The 24811-nt window shown below is 42.3% G+C and overlaps 1 protein-coding gene across 1 annotated transcript in view; it reads left to right on the top strand.

Moving 5' to 3' along the window:
* FEZ1 (fasciculation and elongation protein zeta 1) overlaps positions 1-24811 on the top strand; it is a 40140-nt gene that overhangs the window by 235 nt on the left and 15094 nt on the right. The window contains exons 2-4 of the mRNA XM_060158000.1: positions 5526-5881; positions 12844-12943; positions 24452-24538. Of these exons, the coding sequence (XP_060013983.1) occupies positions 5571-5881; positions 12844-12943; positions 24452-24538 (498 nt within the window). The 5' untranslated portion in view covers positions 5526-5570. The remainder of the gene's footprint in view (positions 1-5525; positions 5882-12843; positions 12944-24451; positions 24539-24811) is intronic.

Raw genomic sequence — 24811 nt, 5'->3', positions numbered from 1 at the left:
GCCCCGCGACTTGGGATGCTCCGGCCGGCAGGTCTGGGGGCGCCGAAGCTCCGCACCCAGGACGGTCCCATCCCGGAATCGGAAAGGGAGAACCCGGAGGCCGTCGCCCTCCTGCCCAGCCCTTCACGGGAGAGCAGCGGGGCGCAGCGCCCGGCGCCGGGAGATACCGGATGATGGGCACTTCAAGCATCATCGGAGCCGCGGCCCCCCAGCCAGGCGTGTGTGTGTGTGTGTGTGTGTGTGTGTGTGTGTGTGTGTGTGTGTGTGTGTGTGTGTGTCGAGAGGCGGCGCGGTTTGGGGACTGGGGGAGGCAGGGAACGCAGCCCGATGGTGCTGGAGCAGTGGGTCGGTACCTCCTCTCAGGACCGTTATCTGGTCCGGCTCTCTCAACGCCCCAGAATCATCTATGCCTCTAAGAACCTGACCCCGCACCCCGCCCGTGCCCCTCCTTGGGACGCCGAGCCTCCTCTCCCCAGGGACCGTGCATTCCTGCAGTGTCAGAACCGCTGGCAGCTGCCGCAGACGCTGGCGGAGCGATTGTTTTACCGCGAACAGGTCGGAGAAAGGACGGGTGTGATGGTGGTGGGGCACGCTGCCCTCCTGTGGGCCCAGGGCCTCTGGGGCTGGGAGCGCATCTGACGGAGCCCCCAGGGGGTACATCACAGCCCTCTCTTCTTCTCTCTTCCCTATTCCTGCCCTACTCGCCGCGACACCTCCCGACCCCCTCCGCTCCAATGTCCCGGTCTTGTTTGGCTGAAAGGGCCGTGGCCGTTGGAGTATGCGTGCGGCCTGCGCGGGATGCCCCCGGCTTTCTTGGAGCTCCAGGCATTGTGCTGCTTGGAGGAGCCTTTCTTTACCCCAACAGACTGGGGGAGGGGGATGTGAGATGAGGGTGAACGGAACAGCAGGAGGAGGGGGAAGGGGGAAGCGGAACCACAAAGGGGTTGCTGACTTCTACGCGGTGAAATACTCTCTTTCCGTCAAAATGTGCAGCTTGGCAGGAACATGTACACTGACTGGGCTTTGCTGAGGAGCAGTGGGAAACCGAAGGTGGGTCAGGGGAGGGCAGCTTTAGGGATGCTATGGGGGGGTGGGTGGGCATAGAATCAACTGGTCTGTGGGGCAAGTAGTGGGAAGAAGGGGAGATGGAATGGGGCCTGTGTGGAGGTGCAAAGGCCCAGCAGGGGGAGGCATGGTGAATTCTCTGCTTCTCCGCTCAGCAAAGCAGGCACTGGGAAACGGTGCTGCAGCCCCGAGCTGCAGCTACTATGCACCATTGTGCTGCACGAGAGGCTAACCGTGTGTTTCCTACTGGGTCTCTGTTAAGTTCTGAACCGTCTTTTCTTTTCCAAATTACACCATCTATTGGGAACCAAAATAAATGGAATAGATTATAGGACATAAGCAAACTATAGTCCTGCACTCTTATTCTATGATAAAGAGAAAAAGACAAGACCACCCTCCTATGGTTCCTTCTTTCTGCCATTCTTCATGTATTTTTTTTTCAAATTGATTTTGGAAGTATAGAGAAAGAGGATAAGCTCTCAATTGAATTATCCCTAGCTTTTAAGGGAAGGAAGCTTCTGAAATGAGCTGTGACTGAAGACAGGGGCAAGCTTGCCAGGATGCAAGAGTAGGACATCTCATTTGGGGGGCAAAGTTACCCCACCAAGAGAGAAGAGCAAAGGAAGGAGGGAAGGGGAACCATTTAAGAAGGACTGCCAGCTCTAACCCAGAGACCCCTCCTTGAGGCCTTGGTGGGGCCAGTCAGATGCCTGGCTCTCACCTCCTCTGCCACAGCCTGGGCTCTTTCTACAAATTCTGGGCTCAGTTTGGGAGTCAAGTGACTTTGATTTTCAATGCAGGCTCTCAGTTTTAGTTTCCTCCCCACCTGGTCGTTCATGCGGAGCTTCTTGGCCCCTGGGTAGTGAGTGAGTTGATGAAAAGAAATCAGGCTATATTGCAGATTGTTCAAATGATCACATTTCTGAACTATAGAGCTGTGATATCCATTTCTTCTTTTATAATCTTCTAGGTGAATCTATTTTCTCCGGAGCCTGGGCTGAGGATAGGTGCTTTCAGGATAATCTTCTTTGTTGCCAACGCTCAAAACTCAATCGTAGCCCTAGGTTCCACTTGGCTAGCCCTCTTGTTACTGGCTAATGTTATAGATTGTGCTGTTTCAAATCAGCACCCTCCTTGATATCACCTTCTCACACCAGCTCCCTTGTCCTCTCCAGGAAGAGTACAGATTTAAAGGAAGTGTCATATCTGGAGTACCAGCTGGTTAGCTTTCATGTCTCTCTGAAATGGAACCAGTGATCTGAGTGGCTTTGACCACATGAATTGAAAATAGCAGGGGTGCCTTAGTAAAAAAAGATGGTAACATTCATTCAGCAATAGTTCTCTCATCTGATAAGCATTTTGAAGCGTCACACCTGGAATATCATGGCAAGGATAGTTTTTCTTTTCCTTGAAGCGCTCTCACCCCACATTTCCACGTAGCTAAGTTAGCCTCGCTTTCCTAATATTATTGACATTTACTGGATACTTCATGCATTCCACACATTGTGCTTAGCACTTCCAAGATTATCTCATTTACTCCACCAACTAACCTCCAATATAAGTGCTATTTAAACACCATTTTATGGATGAGGAAGCTGGGTCAGAGACGCTTATAATTTGCCCAAAGTCTCATAGCTAGGAAGTAATAGGAACAGGATTGGACCCTGGGGCCTGGCATTAACCATCAGAGTCCTTCCTCTCTCCATACGAATCCCTTGTCTGTAAAACCTTCCTTACTCTCAGTTGCACTCAGTGATCTTTTCTAAACTCACTTTTTTGGCACTTGGAGGTTCCTAATCTTTTTTGTGCTATGGGCCACTTTACCAATGTAGAGAAACCTTTGGGATCCTTCTCTGAATATGCTTTTAAGTGCATAAAATAAAATATGGTTATATTCAAAGAGCCCTTAGGGGTCTGTCGACCATAGGTGAAGAAGCTCTAGCTGGTAATTAGTTGTGTGTATATTGCTTAATAGCTGGATTGTCCAATATGGTAGCCACTAGCCATACGTGGATATTGGACACTTGAAATGCGGCTGATCCACATGGAGACATACTGTGAATGTAAAATACACATTTCAAAGACTTAGTATGAAAAAAGAATGTAAAATGTCTCATTAATATTTAAAAATATGGATTACATTTTGCAATGGCACTATTTTGTATATATTAGATTAAATAAACTATACTATTAAAATGTATCAATTAAAAGTATTAAGTTAATATGTTATTAAAATTAACTTTCAGAGGCATTAACTCTATACCAACACCTTCATTTTAACAAACGAGGAAATAGGACCCACAGTGCTTGTCACTCAGCCAGCCTTTGGCAGGTCTGTTGGCTCCTGAGCCTGTGTTCTTTCCAAGCTGTCATAATACTGCTTTTATATCTTCTTGTATTCCAAGGTCCTGTTATGTTGCCTTTGCAAACTGTAAATACTCAGAATATGTTTTGATGAGATGTGGTGGCAACTGACTTAATCCCAGTAAAATCCCAGTAAGAACTGGCCGGGTCCTCACCTGGCATACCCTCTGCCTCGCTTATTTAGAGTTTTAGTTTTGTAGGTAGAGGTGGAGAATGGCAGTCCTGGGGCAGAAGCCGTGGTTTTTGCTGTCTGTTTGGTCCTCTTGAGGCAGTGGTTCCAATTTAAGCATCTATCTGGATCAGTCATCACGCAGATAGGAGGGAAAAGTTTGGTTGCCTTGCCGTGATCCAGGGAAGGAAGCTGAGTATGTGGAGAAGGATATGATAGACACTAATGCTTGTGCTGCCTGCAATGGAAAATGAAAACTGCGTGAGGGGGACAGAAGATCATTTGTCAGTGAGCACACATTGATTGATTGCCTCGCCGCAGGCAGTGTGTGCTAGAAACCATGGAGGGTATCCAGAGGACGTCTCTGCCCTCGAGGAATTTAAATTAAAATTGGGGAAGGGCTTGGATGTACGCACAGATGGTTAAATCACAGCGAAAGGCAGTGTATGTAGAGGACCCGGAGCTGTTGGGAAATGAAGGGAGGTGAGTGTACAGCCTTCCAGGGTGTAGTGCCCAAGGTGGTTGTGGAGTCTGGGCTTTGGAGCACATGAGTCTCTGGGTCTTATCTCTTACAGGGTACTAGGTCATTTCATCCATTCTTCTAGTTTCAGACATATGCTGTGTGTCTGGGAAAAACTCAGGTGCTTGTTTGAAAGTCTGTATTAGTGTTCAATTAGTCTATCATTTATTGATGAGAGTAATAATATCCAGGTCCATGAAGCCGTATCCAAAACCCTTGGGGCCAGGCATGTTTCAGAATTTAGATTATCTCAGATTTTGGAAGGCGATAATAGAGTGCATATTCTGCATATCATCCCCCGGGGCCTGGGGTATCAATCTGTATAATTTAAAAAAATTAAAATTTCTGCAGCAAAACACACTAAATAGGATAAATTAAAACCATGAACAGCTCTATATTCATGTAGATTAGGTTTAGTTGCCAAATGTATTTAGGTCAGGGCAGCTTTTACCACCAAATAAGTTACGAAAAACTTGCAGGTGTTTTCTTTTTCTAAAAAAATTATTTTATTTTATTTATTTATCTCTGGCTGTGTTGGGTCTCCGTTGCTGCGCGCAGGCTTTCTCTAGTTGCGGCGAGCGGGGACCGCTCCTCATCGTGGTGCGCGGGCTTCTCATTACGGTGGCTTCCTGTTGCGGAGCACGGGCTCTAGGCGCGGGGGCCTCAGTAGTTGTGGCTCGCGGGCTGTAGAGCGCAGTCTCAGCAGCTGTGGCACACGGACCCAGCTGCTCCACGGTACGTAGGATCTTCCCGGACAAGGGCTCGAACCCGCGTCCCCTCTATTGGCAGATGGATTCCTAACCACTGTGCCACCAGGGAAGCCCAAACTTCCAGTTTTGAGAGCACATGGTTAGGGTTGTGGACCTATTGTAATAGTAATAATAATAATAAAATAATAATAGAGAACATAAACTGAACAACATAGACGTTTATTATCTGCCAGGCACTGTTCTAAGCACTTACCAGTGTTTACTCCCTTAACCCTTAGGACAGTCCTTTGAGATAGGTCCTGTTATTATTTCTGTCCTGAGAAGAAAAAAAGGGAGCACAGAGAAGTTAAGTGACTGCTAAGGTCACAGCTGGTAAGGGGCAGAGCAGGATGCAAACCTAGGCAGTCTGGTCCAGAGGCTGCATGCTTAACCATTAGGCTTTGTTTTTTGGAGCAGGGAATTGGAAGCAGGTGTGCCTCTAAAATGTATGCTAATTGGGTTAGCATTATTCACACTAACAATGATATTTGAACTCCTTAAGGGTATAATAGTGAGGAAGTACGGAAGCGATGGACCAGTAAAGTGGAAGTTTTGTTTTCAGAGGGATGAGAGTTATGGAATAAGTGATTATGGTTCCTCAGCAGAGTTGGCACAAAAGTCCAGTCCAAACTCACATCACCCTGTTTAATTCTTCTAGATAAACGAATCCTGAACATTGCAGTTGTTCTATTGTTGTGCAAGAATGGAGGCCCCACTGGTGAGTTTGGATGAAGAATTTGAGGACCTTCGGCCCTGCTGCTCGGAGGACCCAGAAGAGAAGCCACGGTGTTTCTACGGCTCATCTCCCCACCATCTAGAGGACCCCTCCCTCTCTGAGCTTGAGAATTTTTCTTCTGAAATAATCAGCTTCAAGTCCATGGAGGACCTGGTGAATGAATTTGATGAGAAGCTCAATGTCTGCTTTCGGAACTACAACGCCAAGACCGAGAACCTAGCTCCCGTGAAGAACCAGTTCCAGATCCAAGAGGAGGAGGAGACCCTACAGGATGAGGAGTAAGCTGTCTTAATTGCCCTCTCTTGCCTCAGATTAGAGCCCTGGAATCTGGGGCTTCCTGACGTAGAACGAGTTTCTGTCCTTGGGTTCATGGCATATTACTTATATTTTTCTCTGTGAGGCAGCGCCCTGGTAACTGCTGACATTGTTCAGTTACGTCCCTTTACAGTTACTCATAGAGCTTTCTTAAGTTGAAACCACAAAGGAATGAAGGATTTTTAGGAAATGGGTTTTCCTAGATGCAAAATTGAATTTCAGGAGCATGGTACATTTGGGGGTCTGTCTATCTTCAGCTTTCTTTATATCCATGGTAACCCACCCAGATATTAGAAATAAGGACCAGAAAAAAATTTAGTTAACTGTGACAGAGGAATATATGTCGTTGGAACAATTTGCTTTACAAAACACCAGGATTGTGAAAATCTGCAAATTGTTTATAACCCCTTAGGACTGGAAAAATTATCTACAAATGTTAAGGTATGTCCAAATAAGAAAGCATACACGTTGAACCGAGAGAGCAGGGAATTACCCTGGACACAATAAAGGTGATCACCAGGTGAAGTGGCTTTTGAGTATGCAGATTCCCTGGGTCACTTACTAGCCACCTTGCAGGGTCTTAACAGAAGTCAAGAAAAGGAATTTGAGAAAAGTGCTGTTCAAGGAGGGACTAGAAGAGAGAAGAAGGGAGTGATTTGTCATATAAATTAAAGAAAGGTGTTTTGGGGCATTTAGTAAAAATAGGCGTAAATTCCCCATAGGGATAAGATATGCATCGACTGTTTTTTAGGGATCACACAAGAAATGTCAAGTTGTTGGCAGTGGAAGTTTAGAGCAACTGTACTTTTGGTTTCTCTTTTTATGGACTTGGGTGGGAAGAGTTGCCCCTGAGTAAGTGGGGGAAGAGGTTTGTCCCACAGGATTGAACCTGATTGTTGCTTATTTGATGCTTATTTGTTGCTTATTTGATGACTACTGAGACTGTATCTCTGTGAATACAAGGGTTGTATATCTGTCTGTCTTATTCATTATTATCTCTCCACTGTCTGATTCAGCACATGGTGTGTAGTAAGTGATCAAATAATATTTTTGGAGTGAATATTGAATATCGAATGACCTGGATAAGCAATAATAGCTAGCCTCGTAGGTGCACTTAATGTATTTCTAGGCCCACGCCACTTCCTTCTTTTCTTTTTAATTAATGCTAGCCTGAAGGCATGATCACAGAGAACATTTCACTCTGGCGACCAGTACTATAACTGTGGGCTACGTGTTTCAATTCAATCTTAAGTTTCAAATTGATTCTTTTAGATTCTGAGCCTTTTATAATTTGCTCAACTCCTCAAGGTCAAAAAAGAATGGCTCTGGGGCTTTATTATACAGAGTAGCTTTTACTGCTATCTACTTCATTGCACCAGGCAATGGACTAGAAACACGATGAATTGCGATTTTCATACTCTCACTAACTCGCTGTGTGACCTTGGGCTTGTCACTTAACTCTAGTTGACTGCGTGGGTCCTCATCTTTGGGACCTCCCGAGCTCAATCTTGATGAAGCAGGGCTAAGGACTTGCCAATAAGCTAATTTCTCACCTCACCCAGGCTGTGCTCGGAAAATTCCTTTTGCTTCCAACAAATCATTTCTTCCCTGTCCAAACCACCCCTTTGCCTCATTAAGGACAGAGGCCCAGCAAGCAGGTTCTTACTCTTTCCTAGCACATTAGCAGAGGCCACTCAATGTTAATTACCATCACATGAGATTATTAGTCTTATCCTGATTTTTCTGACTTGCCTGCCTCATTGACTGCCTCAGCTAAATGACCAAAGGTTGAATAATTCCTTAGAGATAAAATATGATTTGGGGAAAGCGTGGTGGGAAGAATCTGGGACGAGAAATCGTAACACAGTGGTTTCTAGGCATTCCGCGTAGACACCTATCAAGCTATTTCAACTGTAAAATTATGATGAGGTAAAAGATAATTTAATATCCAGCGCGGTTAATAGTCTCCTGAGCCCTGCTCTGGTGTTCTAATAAACCTGCCTAGGTTTAGTAGTTAGAGATTTATTTCATCCACCAATGAGTGGAAAGTGTTTTGGGTGGGTTAGAACTATACAGTAGAGGCTTCAAACAAAAACAATGAAATTCTTGGTCAAACTAACCTCCTGAAAGATAGCACGAATCAGAAAGCAGGGTCAGTGATTCCCTTTGAAGTTTTGACTTCTTTAGTTTTCATTTGGAACTATGTGGCTTAGAGGGAATTGGCTGAGATATCAACTCTTCTCTGATTTGTCAGGGCATGGAAGTCCTAGGCATTGAAAGAGAGTCAGTATGTATCTATATGTATTTCTTGTTTCTAAATTTAGAAAATATTCCAGAATCTCTTTTTTGCATATGTAGGAACACCCTTTCCTTTGTCATAAGAGATCCGACCTGGAGGCCTACAGAGTGGGAATGGTCAGCCCTCACTGCTGCTTCCTGCTTCACCGGGGTCCCTGTCTTACAAGGACCCTGGAGACAGAGGGGCCAAACATGTGAGAACACTGACAGTCCTGTCCTTCCGGTAGAATTACTGGATTAAAGGTCATGTTAAAAATCAAGTTTGCATGATCAATAAACACCCTGGAGTCAGCCATGCTTTAAGTCGAAGAGAAGTGACTCCCAAATAATCAGATAGGGAAAGTCGACAGATGCCTGTGATCTTTAGGAAAGTTAATTCTCTTCTCAGAGGTTCAGTTTCCCCGTGTGGAAGGCCGAGATAGGATGGATTCTACTGAAGCATTTGAAAGAATCTAAAAAGTTGTTCAAAGTCATTGATGTGTTAATAATTCATAACTCCTAAGTATTAACAGCAAAAGTATACTCATGTTAACACACATCTAAGTGTGGATATTGGCCTGACTCGACACAAATAAAACTGGACAAGGGCAGTAGCCAGCCTAGAGGGGCTTAAGGGAAATGTTCCCAAGTTGGAATTCTAACAAGCACTATAAGCTGTCTACCATATTGTCAGGAATAGGTATATAGGGGTGTGTGTGTGTGTGTGTGTGTGTGTGTGTGTGTGTGTGTGTGTGTGAGTGTGTGTGTGAGGATTGATGTAGCCTTGATAGCTATGTTGCCAGTTCCAGACCCAGATTTTTGGATACGTGTCTTGTCCAACCTGCTCTGTTTGGTTTGCTCATCCTCTGCTAGCATCCTTTTCCAAATCCCTAGCCCTCCATGGTGAAAGATACTTACGGTCATTTCTATAGGCATCTAAGCCCATGATATAAAATATGCACATGAAAAGGCTTTTCTGTTATTACAGGGACTGAAGGAGCAAATTGGATCTCAGGTGCCGTGGCAGCGTAATGACAAGAATGGAGGGAACCTGTTTAATCTTAGTTCTTTGATGAAAGATATAGTGGATAGCTTTCAAAGTCTCCTTTCCCCAGGATAAGTGTCAATAGCAGGATGCTTCTCAGGAAGTGGAGTTTTACAGTCCACCCAGGATGCTTCTAACAGGGAATATATCTCTTCCCAAGAACCCTCTTAGGATAAGATGGATAACCTCTCTGGGGAGAAAAGTCCGTCCCATTCTCTCCCTCACAGAAAGCTTTGTGTTTTTCCCTCCCACCGCCATTCTTCGTTCCTGTGCCTGCCTTTGCCATCCATTTTACCTTCCCCGGGCTGGAGATCTAAACAGAAAGCAGGCGTGTACCCTTGCTGACCTTCTCATTTCTCCTTTCATAGATTGATGAAAGCACCAGGTCCAGAATAATGCAGTTATAGACTTTTCACGCAGAGCCGGCGGCTGAACTGCTGTTCTAGGTTGTGATTTGGAACTTGGCATATTGTTCTGATGCCCATGCCCATCATAAAGTTCATAAAGAATTGGAATAGTTAAGTGGGTAGGAATATAGGCTCTGTAGCTGTATTGCCTGGGTTCAAATCCAACCTCTGTCATTGCTGGCTGTGTGACTCTAGATGAGTTAATTAACTTCTCTGTGTTTCAGGGTTTTTTTCTCAGTATCTGCCTTATAGAGTTGTGAGGAGTGAATGAATTAATCCACAGAGAGTTTAGGATAGTGCCTGGCTTATGCATAGTAAATGCTCAGTAAGGTTGGCTGCTATGGTTATTATTGTTAAATGGGCACTGAATGAATACGGGAAGGGTGTGCAAGTGATGACAGAGAGGTGAGAGTCGTTCTATTAAAGGCTGCTTATGAACCTCAAAGGATAAAAAGTATGTCCATCAGAAAGCAAGAAGAAAACTTGAAACAGAAAAAGGATGGCTTGATATCTCGAGGAGATAAAGGTTTAGGGAATTGTCACTAAAGGTCTAGAATTAGAAGGTAAAATCCAGAGTATGTCAGTGAAGGCTCAGGTGAGAAAAGTTGCCGCCCTAAATGATTGGAGGCAGTCTCCAGTTGTCACTTTAAGGCTATAAACAGTTTCAAGGTCATTGGAAAGTGTGTGGTCCGTTCAAGGTTCCAGCTTCCATCCTATCTAGGAGAGGTACAAAAGGCTCTTTCCTGTTTTGGGCTTTGCTGAATTTTATTTTTCCAGGCGCCTGCTGCAGGGTCAGACCTGAAGGTCAGTGCCTGCATGCAGTTGTTCATTCTCGACGCAGAGAGTGTCATGCAGTGATGCAGGGAGGACTTGACTGCTGACCTTCCTAGTGGGTGTGGCGCTGGGACTTTTGGAGACAGCAAATCATATTTGCCTCTTGGCTTTAGAACGCTAATGAGACTTGGATTTAGAATTAGGCTGGATTAATGAAGCTCTAATAGTGCTTGATGGAAACGGGATTATCACCCCTGTTTAAGACGTAGACTGAAATCCTTCTGAAGAGATGTCGAACGAACACTTGATGAGGTCTCTCCAAGTGCCTTGTTGTAACTGTACTACAAAAAATGAATAAGTGGATAACCAAAGCAGTGCCATTATATTGTGTTTTCTTGAGTTGCTTTTTTTATCACCAAATTGTGTGCATTGTGCACTAGGAAAATCTCCTTGATTATATACCCATATGTCATATGTCATTCCAGATTTTATATATGTTAAGAACACTCCCCTCCCCCATTTTATGTATCTGATTTCAAGTGTCTGTGCTCTGAAATATATATAAATATATATATATACATATGTGTGTATATATATATATACACACATCTTGCTATATATATAAAATGTGCACTTACCTTTTCAGCATCTTACACCATACTTTGTCATGTTTTGGATTTGATCCGTATGTGTACATAGTTGCTTATTTTTAAATGACCCTTTCCTTATATTAGTATATCTAAATAAATTGTACCTTCTTATACCTTGTTTCACAGGTATCATTCATGTTTGATGTGCACAGGCACCTGAAGGAGATTGCACTGAGCCCTCATTATTTCATTACCTAATATTGACTCAAGCGCCGCTGGCTTCCATGGACCGCATTCATTATTTTAGGAGCTTGGTTTACTGATTTACATTAATCTCTTAGTGTTGACTAATTTATTCATTTTCCTGTGTGTGAGAGTTTGTGACTTTGGGATTTTCCCCAAACCCCTCCCCATTTTTTTACCCAAGAAAATCTTTCTGAAATAAGTGAGTTAAGCAAAAAGAATTGTAGAATACCCTTTCCTATAATGTACCTATCAGAACTTTAAAAAAGAAACGTAATAAAGGGAACCCTATCTTCCCCCACTAAAAACTAATTGTGTAGACAGTGGTGTATTTATTGGTTCCTTTCATATATTTTCTTTGGAGTCTCCATGATAGAGACAGGGCACGCTTAGACTCTACATTGCTAGAGGACAGGATTGTGCCACCCTGGGATCCCTAGAACGTTTTGGGTAATAAGTAACTTTTAATAGCACTGGCATCATCCCCTTACCTACATTAGATGTCAAGGAATTAATTCCTGACCTTTTAGATTGCAGGCAGTTAACTCTTGAACAGCATGGGGGATTAAGGTGCTGACCCCCTGGGTAGTCGAAAAATCCATTTCCTGCTGTTTCTGCCTCAAAAACAAAGGAATTAGTAAACCACAAGGGCAATAAGCTGAAACAATTTGAATAGAAGCAGGACTCAAACCCTACTTCTTTTAAGTCCACATATTGTGATCTCTAATCGAACACAAACTTTCCTCCACACTTAGCTAAAGTGAAGAACTGTAAAATGAAAATATTGGTACTACAATATTTATTGGAAAAGAAACCCACATGTAAGTGGATGCTCACAGTTTAAACTCGCGTCGTTCAAGGGCCAACTGTATATATAAACTAGACAATGACCCTGATCTTTTTTTTTTTTTTTTTGTGGTACACGGGCCTCTCCCTGTTGTGGCCTCTCCCACTGCGGAGCACAGGCTCCAGACATGCAGGCCCAGCGGCCATGGCTCACGGGCCCAGCTGCTCTGCGGCATGTGGGATCCTCCCGGAGCGGGGCACGAACCCGTGTCCCCTGCATTGGCAGGCGGACTCTCAACCACTGTGCCACCAGGGAAGCCTGACCCTGATCTTAATGAGATTCAGCCAGAAAATCTGCCCAGATCAATCTCTCTCTTCCTCCCTCCCCTTCTTCTCATTCTTCTCTGCCCATAAAAAAGGAAACATGGACATTTCTTAAGTTCGTGAGACACGAGCCATTTGGTTGAGGGGCAGATTTAGTTTCAGGGGCAGTTTATCTGTTGCCAGAGGTGTTTTACTTGTAGACGCTACCATTGGTTTCTCAATGGTGAGAAATTCCTCTTCTCTTAAGCAAACACCTTTGGCACTGAGGCTCCTGGCCAGGGTCTCTTCTCTTGGCTCCTTCTCTCCTGGTAATGCCTGAAATTCAGTTTTGAAGCTACTTCGCTCCTGCATGCTGGAAGGCAGATGATCTCAGCCTGGCACACACAGAAGCCTCTCTCCTCCCCTGGCCCAGCTCTTCCTTCCTCCAGGCCAGGCCAGGCCACAGATGTGTGCTAATGAGAGCTTCTCTTTGTTTACAGGGTTTGGGATGCTCTGACAGACAATTACATCCCTTCACTCTCAGAAGACTGGAGGGACCCAAACGTGGAGGCTCTGAATGGCAACAGCTCTGAAACTGAGGTACCTCTCTGGGGCCCCCAGCTTAGCAGGGCTTGAGAAGCTGTGGATTCCAGTTAGAAAAACATTCAGTAATGCAACAGTCTTCCCCATTATGTACTGAAGCTCGACATCATTGCTGGGAAAGTAGGAGTCGTGGAGGAAGTGAAAAATAAGATGAAGGGGGACATCCAGGGTATATGAGGTGATTGGAGTGATTGTAAAGACTGTAAGTGCAGATCACTTCTGTTGCTCATCATCGGCCTACAACATGCAAAATAAGGTGATCTGAAGTAAGAGAGGAGAGTCAATATAATGGGCTTTTTTTGTGTTGGAATAATGATGGTTAAAAAAAAAAAAATCAGGGTTTCCCATCTAAGATGGACAGTTCAGTCCCATCAAAAAGTGTTGACAGACTTGTGACCAGCTCAGGGCCTGGCTAATGGCCAGAGTGGGGACCCAGATAATAGTGAGGTGACCATGCAACGGGGAGGAATTCTTTATGAAACTCATTAAACAGGCACTTATATGGCTGGACCTGAGCCACGGTCTGTGGTTACTGATGCCGAAGAGGAAAGTAGCCTACAGACTTCTGAAAAAGTAAAGAGAAGACTTAGTTTGAGTTGACTTGCATAGGTTATGGAACGTGACCTTTCAGAATATCCAAACTGCCCCTCCTAGCTGAATATACATATAGAAAGCTAAATCACGTAAGGGCTCTGTCCTTGCTAAAAGCCTGTTTCTACGTTGCTTTGTCTTCTAGTTTCATTTATAAAGGAAATTTGACAATTTCTTATCAGGAAGGGCTGTCACAATCCTGTGCGCACAGCAAATGAGGGTGGGAGGTGGATCTGATCTTTCTAGGTGCTCCAGGATTGAGTCCAAGGAAGAGCGAGAACCAGATTTCCCTTACTGGATGACATTTCTGCAGATCATTGGCCAAAATAGCACAGCAAAGAGATCAGCAATTGGCCGATTTGTTGAAAAGGTGGCTGAATACCCTTTTTAATTCTTCTAATACTTAGCCATCCAAAATACTTAAAACCGCAAGAATAGACTTCGAAACAAAGAGATTTGCTTCAACCCTACTTAGCATGGGTGTGGGATGTCTCAGGTCCTGTTTTGAACTCCCGAGCGCTTTTTTTCTCTTGCGGTACTTATATAGATCGTGTTTAGTACTTACCCAAAATGCAAAGGAGAAGATAGGCAATAATGGAATAACCCTAGTGACTGAAATGAAATCAGGTCCGTCATGGTGCAAAAGGCAAATTTTGCTTTGTTATCTCCTTTGCCACCTTTCCAACTCATTTTGTGGATTAAGCCAAAGTATATATAAGATAGCCTACCCTTCAAAAGGACTCTAATTTATCCTCATTTGCAGATTTCCCTCAAGAGGGTTAATATTTCAGGGCAAACTGAATGACCCTGAGAAGGATGATCTTGAGCTCTGCTCCTTGTAGAATATTCTCCATCTGACCCACGGGAAATGGACGGCGTAGCAAAAGTGGATGGATTAAGGTTGTTTTATTTTAGCCTCCTTTATTATCTGGATTCATTACAGTAGAAGCTCTTTTCACTGACATCAGTTTAAACGACTTGCTATATAACCAGTGCTCTGTATTCCTTCTGTAAAACATGCCAACCGAAAGCCCTTGGCATGCGGCATGAACACGACTGGTAGGCTTCTCTCTGGGAAGTCTTATCTCTTCTTCCACTTAATTCATTGCCAAGAATCAGTTGTGTTTGTTCCCAAACCTGTTCATGCTTGTCCTTGTGACTGTAACTAATGTCATGAAATGTTATGGAAACTGTAGGGTTATGACTGCAAAGACAGTCATTTTTGCTTTTATAAAATCAAAGTAACACATGTGTGTAATTTTAAAAGTCAAATAATATTTTTAAAATAATACGAGACAACAAAAAATATAAACAGCAGTCTCTGACTTATCTTTCCTGGCTCCATAGAGGCAACCACTTTGACTTCTTATAGCTGTTTCTTTTGGCGGGTACCTACAATTTTCTAAATAACACATTTATGTTACTACTTCTTTGATTATCTAAAATGAATAATTTTGGCTGTTGTCCATTATGGAAGATAAGATTTAAGTCTCTCGCATCACCTCAAATACTCACATTTGGCCTTCCCCCTTGTCACCAATTAAATCAATATTACAAGTGCACACTAGGGTAACTGTGTAAATACTATTTCTTGCTGAATCATGCAGTGTTCTATAAGAATATTTCCTCTCTTATTTAACCTGGAGTGAAGAATTGCCTTGTTTTTTCATTTGCTTAGCTTCCTGTATATCTATCATTAGTTCAACCCCAAACTCTGAGTGAACTCTACATCTCATAATATGTTTTAAAAAAATCAGATAGTCTTTCAATTCAATCAAAAAAAAAAAAAATCCAAACTAGTACCCTCCATCTTTTTGCTATAAACTAACGTGGTTGTACTCGAGATCTGGTGCACAGCTGTTGTCCTGGGAAATCTTCATGTCTCTCTCTCCTGTCCTCTGACTGCCATGCTTTTATTTTTCTGGGTATGTTCCCTTGTTTTGGTGAAAAAAATTCAGTGTATTCTTGAGAAAGGGTAGAGAGGAATATATTTGTTAGAATAGATGAGAGTGTCTTTATTCTCCCATCATACTCTTGATTGAGAATTTGACTTGATAGAGTTATTTTAGGCTGCAAGTGAATATTTACTCAGAATTGCAAAGCCATCATTATCTTTTCCTCCAGCTTTCAGTGACGATTGAGAAGCCCCATTTAGAATCCATTCTGATTCTTTGTCTTTTCTATGTGACTCTCTTTTGGTTCTCTCTAGAAGCTTTCAGAATATTCTCTTTTTCCTTTCTCATTTCTTTTACAGTAATGTGCCTTAGAGTGAGCTTTATTTTTTCATTCAGATGAATTATAATCCATGGGCCCTTTTGACCTGGAAGCTCATGACTTTAAATTGTGGCATGGTTTCTTGTTATTTCTCTGAAGATGAATTATTTCCATTTTCTGCCTCTATTGAGATGATTATATGGTTTTCTCCTTTATTATGTCAATGTAATGAATTACATGAATTGAGTTTCAAATGTTAAATCAACCTTGCATTCTTGAGATTAAAGGCAACTTGGTCATGGTATATTACTTTTCCTTTTTAATCATAGCTTTACTGAAGGATAATTGGCATACAATAAACAACACATGTTAAAGAGTGCAGTTTGATAGGTTTTGACATATACGTCTGTGAAACCATCACCACAATCAAGATAGTGAGCATGTCTGCATGTCCATCACTCTTCCCTTTCACCCCCCAATCTTCAGGCAACTAGCTGCTGTCATCATAGATTAGTTTGCATTTTCTAGAATTTTGTATAGGTGGAATCACGCAGCATGTACTCTTTTTTCGGTCTGATTTTTTAAACTCAATATAATTATCTAGATATGCATCTATTTTATTGCATGTATCTACATACATTCCTTTTTATTGCTGAGTAGTGTTCCATTATATTGATATACTATAATTTGCTTATTCATTCACATGTTGATGGACATTTGGTTTTTTTCCAGCTTTTGAATATTGCGAATGAAGCTACTATGAACATTCTCGTATAAGTCTTTTTGTGGACATGTCTCTGTTTCTCTTGGGTAAAAACCTACGAGTGGGATGTCTGAGTCATACTGTAAGTGTCTTTTTCACTTTTTTTTTTTTTTTTTTTGTGGTACGCAGGCCTCTCACTGTTGTGGCCTCTCCCGTTGCGGAGCACAGGCTCCGGACGCGTAGGCTCAGCGGCCATAGCTCACGGGCCCAGCCGCTCCGCGGCATGTGGGATCCTCCCGGACCCGGGCACGAACCCGTGTCCCCTGCATTGGCAGGCGGACTCTCAACCACTGCGCCACCAGGGAAGCCCTGGACAGCCTTTTTGATTTTAGTCATTTGAGTGGGTATATAGTAGTATCTTATTTTAATTTGCATTTTCCTGGTAACAAATGATGTTAAGCATCTTTTCATGTGCTTATTCACAGCCCATGCATCTTCTTTGGTGAAGTGCCTGTTCAGATCTTTTGCCCATTTTCTTAGAGGGCTGTTTGTGTTCTTAGTAATGAGTCATTGGAGTTCCTCATGTTAAAAGATAAAATGAGGCATATTAAATTTCTGAGAGTTTACCTGAGCAAAAATCTGTTCGAATCAGACAATGCCAAACCCAAAGTGGGTAGGAGTGCTCCATCGACAGGAGCTAGAGGAAGGACTTTTACAGAGAAGAGGTGGAAGCAAAGGAAGGAAATTATCTGATTGGCTGTAGCTTGAGTGGTTGCATCATCTGGAAAAGTCTGGGTGGCTGTTTGTGAGTGGCTGTCCTTTGGTTTGAGTTCTTAACCTTGAGGCATTAGAGGTTGTGGTTTGCTTAGGAGGCTCCTGAAGCATTCAAGTCATCTCAGTCTAATAGCCTCTTTGTTTACTTATTTTAACACATATATTCTAGGTATAGTCCTTTTTCTGTTGTATGTTTTACAAATATTTTCTTCTTGTCTATGGACTGTCTTTTAACTTTATTAACAGTACATTTGAAGAGCAAATGTTTTTTAAATGTGATGAAGTCCAGTTTATTCATCTGTGTTTAATAGTTTGTGCTTTTTATGTAGTACTTAAGAAATTGCCAAGCCCAGGGTCACTAAGAGTTTTTTCTTAAGCCTTCTAGAAGTTTTGTAGTTTTAGCTCTTATATAGTTTATGATCCACTTCACGTTAGTTTCTGTATATGGTGTGAGGTTAATGTCAGGGTTCATGTGTATGGCTATCCAATTGTTCTAGTACAATTCATTGGAAATATCCTTTCCATATTGAATTGTCTTGGCACCTTTGTTGAAAATCAGTTGACCTAAATGTGTGGATATATTTCTGAATTCTCTGTTCTGTTTCACTGATATATGTGTCTATCTTAATGCCAATATTATGCTATATTCATTACTGTAGCTTTATAATAATGTCTTGACATAAAGCATAAGACTTTCAACTTTGTTCTTTTTTTTCAAAGTTGCTTTGGCTATTTTAGGTCCTTTGCATTTCTGTATAAATTTTGGAATCACCTGATCAATTTGTACAAAGAAACTTGCTGGACATTCAACTGTGATTGTATTAAATCTATAGAACAATTTATGTATGTAGATCAATGTTAATGTGATGAATTACACTGATTGATTTTCAAATATTAAACCAACCTTTCATTTTTAAGATAAATCCCACTTAGTTGTGATAGATATCCTTTTCACATATGTGGGATTTGATTTGTTTATATTTTATTAAGGATTTTTGCATCTATGTTCATGAGGAATCTTTCTTTTTAATTTTCTTTTCTTGTAATGTCATATGGTGAATTGGGAATTTTTCTGCTTCTATTTTCTGAAAGAGTTTGTGTTATATTGGTATTATTTCTTCCTTAAATGTTTGATTGACTACACCAATGAAACTATCTGGACCAGGGGTTTTCTCCGTGAAAGTTTTTGATTACAGATTCAACTCCTTTAATAGATATTGGGCTGGGCTTCCCTGGTGGCACAGTGGTTGAGAGTCCGCCTGCCGATGCAGGGGACACGGGTTCGTGCCCCGGCCCGGGAGGATCCCACATGCCGCGGAGCGGCTGGGCCCGTGAGCCATGGCCGCTGAGCCTGCGCTCCGCAATGGGAGAGGCCACAACAGTGAGAGGCCCGCGTACCGCAAAAAAAAAAAAAAAAAAAAAAGATATTGGGCTATTTAGATCTTCCACTTCTTCCTGAGATGATTTTGGTAAAGTGTGTTTCTTAAGGAATTTATTCATTTAATCTAAGTCATAGTATTGACCACAAAAGTGTTTATGATATTCTCTCATTCTTTTAATGTTAGTAAGATCTATAGTGATGTTCCCTTTTTTATTACTGTTATTGTTGATTTGTGTTTTCTCTCTCCTCTGTCCCTCTCCCTCATCCCCTTCTCATCAGTCTGTTTTTGGGTTTATCACTTTTATTAATCTTTCCAGAGAACCAGTTTTTTTTTTCCTCTGTGTTTTTTCATTTTCTAGTATGTTGATTTCTTCCCTTAACTTGATTGTATTCTTCTTTGTATTTAAAATAGGGTTTTACTTCACCCTTTATTTTTTAAGCTTCTAAAGTGGAAGCTTAGGCCATATTTTAAACTTTAAAAAAATGATCTTAGTCTATTTGGGCTTCTATAACAAAATACGACAGACTGGGTGGCTTATAGACAACAGAAATTTACTTTTCACAGTTATGGAGGCTGGATATCCACGATCAGGGTGCCAGCAGGGTTGATTCTGGTGACAGGTCTCTTCCAGCTTGCAGACTGTCAACTTCTGACTATGTCCTCACAGGACACGTGGTACAGAGGAGCTCTGTGGAGCCTCTTTTATAGAAATACACTCCCACTGATGAGGGTTCCACCCTCCCCAGCACCTCCCCAAGGCCTCCTTATACCATCACATTGGGGGTTAGGATTTCAACATGAATTTTGGGAGGACACAAACATTTAGTCCATAGTAATAACATAAGCATCTTAAAACAATAAAATTTCTTTTAAGCATTGCCTTAACTGAATCCCACAATTTTGATGTGGTATGTTTTCATTATCATTCAGTTCAAAATATTTTCCAGTTTCCTCTTTCTTTTCTGGCCTATGGGTTATTTAGAAGAATGTTTATAGATATTTTGTCATTGATTTCTCATTTAATTTTGTCAGAGAACAAAATCTGTACAAATTAAATCTTTTAAAATATATTGAGACTGACGTATGACCTAGCACATGTTGTATCTTAGTGAATGTACTATGTATCACTGAGAAGAATGTATATTTGGCAATTGTTGGTTGTGATGTTCTAAAAAGGTCAACTAGATTAAGGTGGTTTATAGTATGGTTGGATTCTTTATATTCTGATTTTTTGTCTGTTTATTTTATCAATTATCAAGACAAGAGTGTTAAAAATTTCCAGTTATTACCCTGGATTTGTCTATTTCTTTCTTCAGTTCTGTCAGTTTTTGTTTTATATATTTCGAAGCTCTGTTATTAACTGCATACACTTTTACTATTGTTATGTCTTCCTGATTGACCCTTTTATCACTATGAAATATCCTTCTTTATCTCTGGTAATACTCCTTGTTTTGAAATCTGCTTTGTCTGATATGAATTTAACCACAACAGCTTTCTTATGCTATTAGGTATACATTTTTTTCAATCCTTTTACTTTTCATCTATCTGCATCTTTAAAATGTGTCTTTTATAGATTGTATGTAGTTGGGTCTTTTATATTCAGTCTGACAATGATAATCTGTGCTTTTTAGTTTATTGTGTTTAGTTCACTTGCATAGCATTTAGTTCATTAACGTTTAACATAACATTACTAGTTTGTGTTTAGGTGTACCATCTTGCATTTCTATTTGTTCCATCTGGGTTTTTTGTTGTTATTGTTCCTCTGTTTCACCTTTTTTTGGGTTAATCAAATACTTTTTGGTATTCCATTTTATATCTACCTTTGGAATTTTAGTTATACCTCTTTGTATAGCTGTACCTTTTTTTTTAGTGGATGCTAGGTTGGCATCTGCTCTCTAGCATCTCTTTTTTTTTTTTTTTTTTTTTTTTTTTGCGGTACATGGGCCTCTCACCGTTGTGGCCTCTCCCATTGCGGAGCACAGGCTCTGGACCCACAGGCTCAGCGGCCATGGCTAACGGGCCCAGCCGCTCCGCGGCATGTGGGATCTTCCTGGACCGGGGCACGAACCTGTGTCCCCTGCATCGGCAGGCGGACTCTCAACCACTGCGCCACCAGGGAAGCCAGGGAAGCCCTCTAGCATCTCTTTTGCTGTTGTCTTTTCTCCAGTTCTCTTTGTCCCTGTGGGATATTCTCTTTTGATCCCTTTACTCTCACTTTAGCAGAGTTTCAGGAGATAACTGCGTGTGCTCAATCTCCCACGTACCTTCCTTCTACTGTTCAAAAACAGAAACAGGAAACAAAAGTTGTGTTGTAATGTGGATGATGCAAGAAAGACTACGTGAAATTCTACTCGGAGGCCCATGATGGAAGAAAAGGCCTTGGCCTTACGTTAGGCGCTCGGTGAATGAATAAATGTACATTTATGTTTTTAGGTCAAAATAATATGCTTGAGCTGTGTATGTATGTATGACTATTATTCACAATTCTCCACTTTTAATTGGGTTTTTCAGTTAATGAACCTATTCTGTTCCTGACTGTGATGTAAAAGATGGTCTCTTTTATCCCTGTAACTTTAGTTGATAGCAGATGGTGGTTCTCTTAGACAAGAGGAAATGGGAGTCTAGGACAGTAAGTTACATCCTTCTGTTTTCAGGTGAATAAGCAGCTCATTTATCTGTGGAGCTGGGACTGAATATAGGAGGTGATAGTATTGCCATTCAGTCCTCTCCTTTTCATTCCTTCTTTCAACAAGTATTTGTTGCCACGTGCTGTTTGCTGTGTTCTGGTGCATCTCCCTTTGGGGATATAGAAGCACTGACTTAACCCACACAGATGGGTTAAGTTGCCCTTTCCTTGGGCTGGGTACATACTGGTGATTTTTTTCTCTTTCTTTTACTTTTTGACTGGAGGTGAAAATGTAGCGCTATCTCTTAAATTTGGTCAAGAAGACAACCACCCATGTGAAACAATCGTGGTAAGGGGAGGGAAATATCGTGCAGTAGAAATTCCCTTTCCTGTGAATGGCATCATCTGGAATGCTTTAACAAACAACACTGGTTAATAGTCATTATTGGACACAAGAACTTGATGTCATTTTAACTCTCACTCAGACTCCTGTGCACCTAGATTTAGCATTCTCATAGTCTCCAGGGAAGATTCTCTGCATTTATTTTTAAGCTTTAAGTGACCAAGTTACAGCCCTATAGGCACACCGCTTACCGAAAGCAGGAGGAGGAAACAGCTTGCTGAATAGTATGGCCAGGCTCATTTCTGGATCTTGGTCTTCTGTTCTCAATTCTGGGAAGAAGTCACTCAGAAGAATGAGGTTTTTTTCTTGGAAGAGCCATAGTTCACTTCAATAATATGGAGACAACTTGAAGATTTAGTCTACAGAGAAATTCAGCCCCAATTTGACAGCCTTCTCGTTTCCACACAAGAGGCTAAAGAACTCCCTGCAGTCGTTTCTCTGCATGTGTCATATATTAAGAATAAGAGTATTCATACACTCGTCCGTATACCTATGTGTATGAATATATATGACGAATACTGTTATCAATATACGTAAATGCTGTCATTTTCCAAAATCTTTCTCACCAGCTTTCCACACTCTGTATAAGATGCTGTCCTGGGAACGGAGGGAAGGGAGGGAGTCTGTAAACAGCACTGAAAGGAAAGAGGGCTTGTTGAGAAGTGACGGGAGCAGAACAGAGTCCACTAGATAGAGGCAAAACATGGGACCAGGCTTAGAGAGGGTGAGGAAGATGAGGGAACCAGAACAAAAGCTACAGAGTGAGGAGAAAAGGAGAGGGACAGGGCAGATGCAGTGAAAGCAGAGGATGGCAGAGATCCACGTGGGGAAGAGGGAAGGGGCCAGGGCTTTCTCGGGAGGACTTTGTGCATGTGTCTCCTTTTATTTTATTTCATTTTGTAGCAGCAGACTTCTGAGATCTGAGAACATATGGGTTAGGTATAGCTCCCACAGTACTACGAACTCATGGTAACTTTCAGAAGCTTATAATTCATTTTCAAATCTCGTTTTACCCATGCCTGAAAAATCAAACCAGCAGGCTTTGTACCAGAGGGGAGAGAAGGCTCTAACTAGGAATCATCCATGTCGCTGCCTAACTTCCCTTATGTCTGAACAGCAAGAAGGGTCTATGCCTAAAAGCTCTCCCCTGCCTTCACCTGGAGCTCAGAGGGAGGACTTGGGAAGGGCGATGGTGTAGTTGAAAGACGCGGTATTAACAGCCAGTGAGGTAAACTCGCTAAAATTGGTCACATCTCAGAAAATGTAAATATTCCATTTAAAAACTCGAATTACTATGAAAAAAATTCTGGTTATAGACTAACACTTGCTGTCAGATGCTTATAAAAAATAATCCAAACAGAAAAGAAAACTTTGTTTCCCAGCATGAGCCTAACTTCTACCACAGGACTTTCTAGCCCTAAGAAAGTTCTGCCATGTGAGAGTAGTTGTGAACAAACCGTGGCTACAGGAGTTTCCTTCTGCACAGTGGGGAGCTGCAGAAAGCAGGCGGGTACCACAGGTGGTGGACTTGGCGGAGAGAGGAGCATATGGGTTTGACAGCAGAAATAGATGTCACCATCTGGCACAAAACCCCTCAAATAATCCCATTACCTTCCTGTCCTACCCCTTATCCAGGTTGAGAGCAGAGGGCCTTTGAGATATATTTGATGTTTTCTTTATGACATAGTCCCGGTTTTAAGCAAATGTAGATAGAAGGTGATGTGTTTTGTTGCGGGTACCTGCCAAGGTGGAGTTCAAGGAAGAGGGGAGAAGTTTCTGAGGATGGACTCCCTCTGACATGATTGCTTGGATTGGAACTGGGATGTTTCCTGCGGGTGCTAATTAGAACAGGAAAAGTGTAATCCCCAGGAAAGAGGGAGATCAGCATGCCAGCTGTTGGTGCGCAAGTGAAATTGATTCCTGGATGACAGGTGTCTGCGGGAAGATTTCCTTGAGGCACTTCCTGCCAGACCCTAAATGACTTTCAAACGAGACTCCTGGACACAGACAGCTTGTTAGGTGGTTTAGGGGCTTATCCTGTGCAGGTTTTGAACATCAATACCAGGCTATGGCCGCTTGGACACGGACAGTAAGGTCAGATATGCTGTGAATACCTTGCTGGACTTCTGCATTTAGAATCTCAGGGTTGGGAGCTTTCAGAGCCTTACTTGGGATGATGGAAATCTGGAGACACGTGGCAAATGTTGCAGTATGTGCTGTTGCTGTGGAGTTTGTCCTTTGGTTGGTGTGCTTAGGTTGTTCCGTTGGCATGTCCCACGGAGCTTCTGTACATCCTTCATCAGCTACGACACCATGCCTAGATTCCAATGACACGATGACATTTCATCAAATTTTAAAAACATGATTATTTGCACTGGAACAGCCCACCCCTTTAAATGCCTAATAAAATAAAATCTGGAAACCGATCCCCAGATTGAAATTCCTTATATAAACAAGTGTGCCTTTGCTGCAGGAGTTGGTTGCCATTGTTACTCACCTCAAGAACGTTCCTTGTTCATGTAAAAACGACCTGTCTGTCGGTTAAAGAACAGTTCTGCTCCCCATGGGTCGGAATGGTGCCGGCCACACACGCCTTATTGTCTTTTTCTAAGCTGGACCCAGTGATGCGTGCTGTGTGGACAGGGTACGCTTGGAATTGGATGAAACTCTGCACACCTCTTCAGATTTTCTCTTTACACAGGGGATGGCCAGAGTGGCCTCTGTCAGTGTCATCTATTCTACAGACTGGAGAGAATCCTAGTTCTGCTGATGGTCAATCAGAATTCCATCCCCCACCCCACACCTCTTTCAGATCCATGAGAAAGGAGAGGAAGAGTTCAATGAGAAGAATGAACATTATTCTGGAATCAGTGAGGAGCCTCTGCTCACAGCAGATCAGGTACGAATCTCTCTCTCTCTCTCTCTCTCTCTCTCTCTCTCTCTCTCTCTCTCTAAGTTCTTGGAACTTTTAGTTCCTTTGATAGACAAAAAGTCTGAATACATACCTGCCACATCCCTTTCAGGCAGTAGAAAAATGTATGGTCTTGTGGTGGCTGTGTCTTTGGTAAATTTCATGCCTCTTTAAGCCTCAGTTTATGCACCTGCTGTAATTAGGGATGTAATTCCTGACGTGTGTTGGATGTGGTCCATGTTTGATAACAGCCAGAGATGG

Source organism: Lagenorhynchus albirostris, chromosome 9, assembly GCF_949774975.1.
Source record: "Lagenorhynchus albirostris chromosome 9, mLagAlb1.1, whole genome shotgun sequence".
Lineage (NCBI taxonomy): Eukaryota > Metazoa > Chordata > Mammalia > Artiodactyla > Delphinidae > Lagenorhynchus > Lagenorhynchus albirostris.
This window is presented reverse-complemented; position numbering and strand designations above follow the sequence as displayed.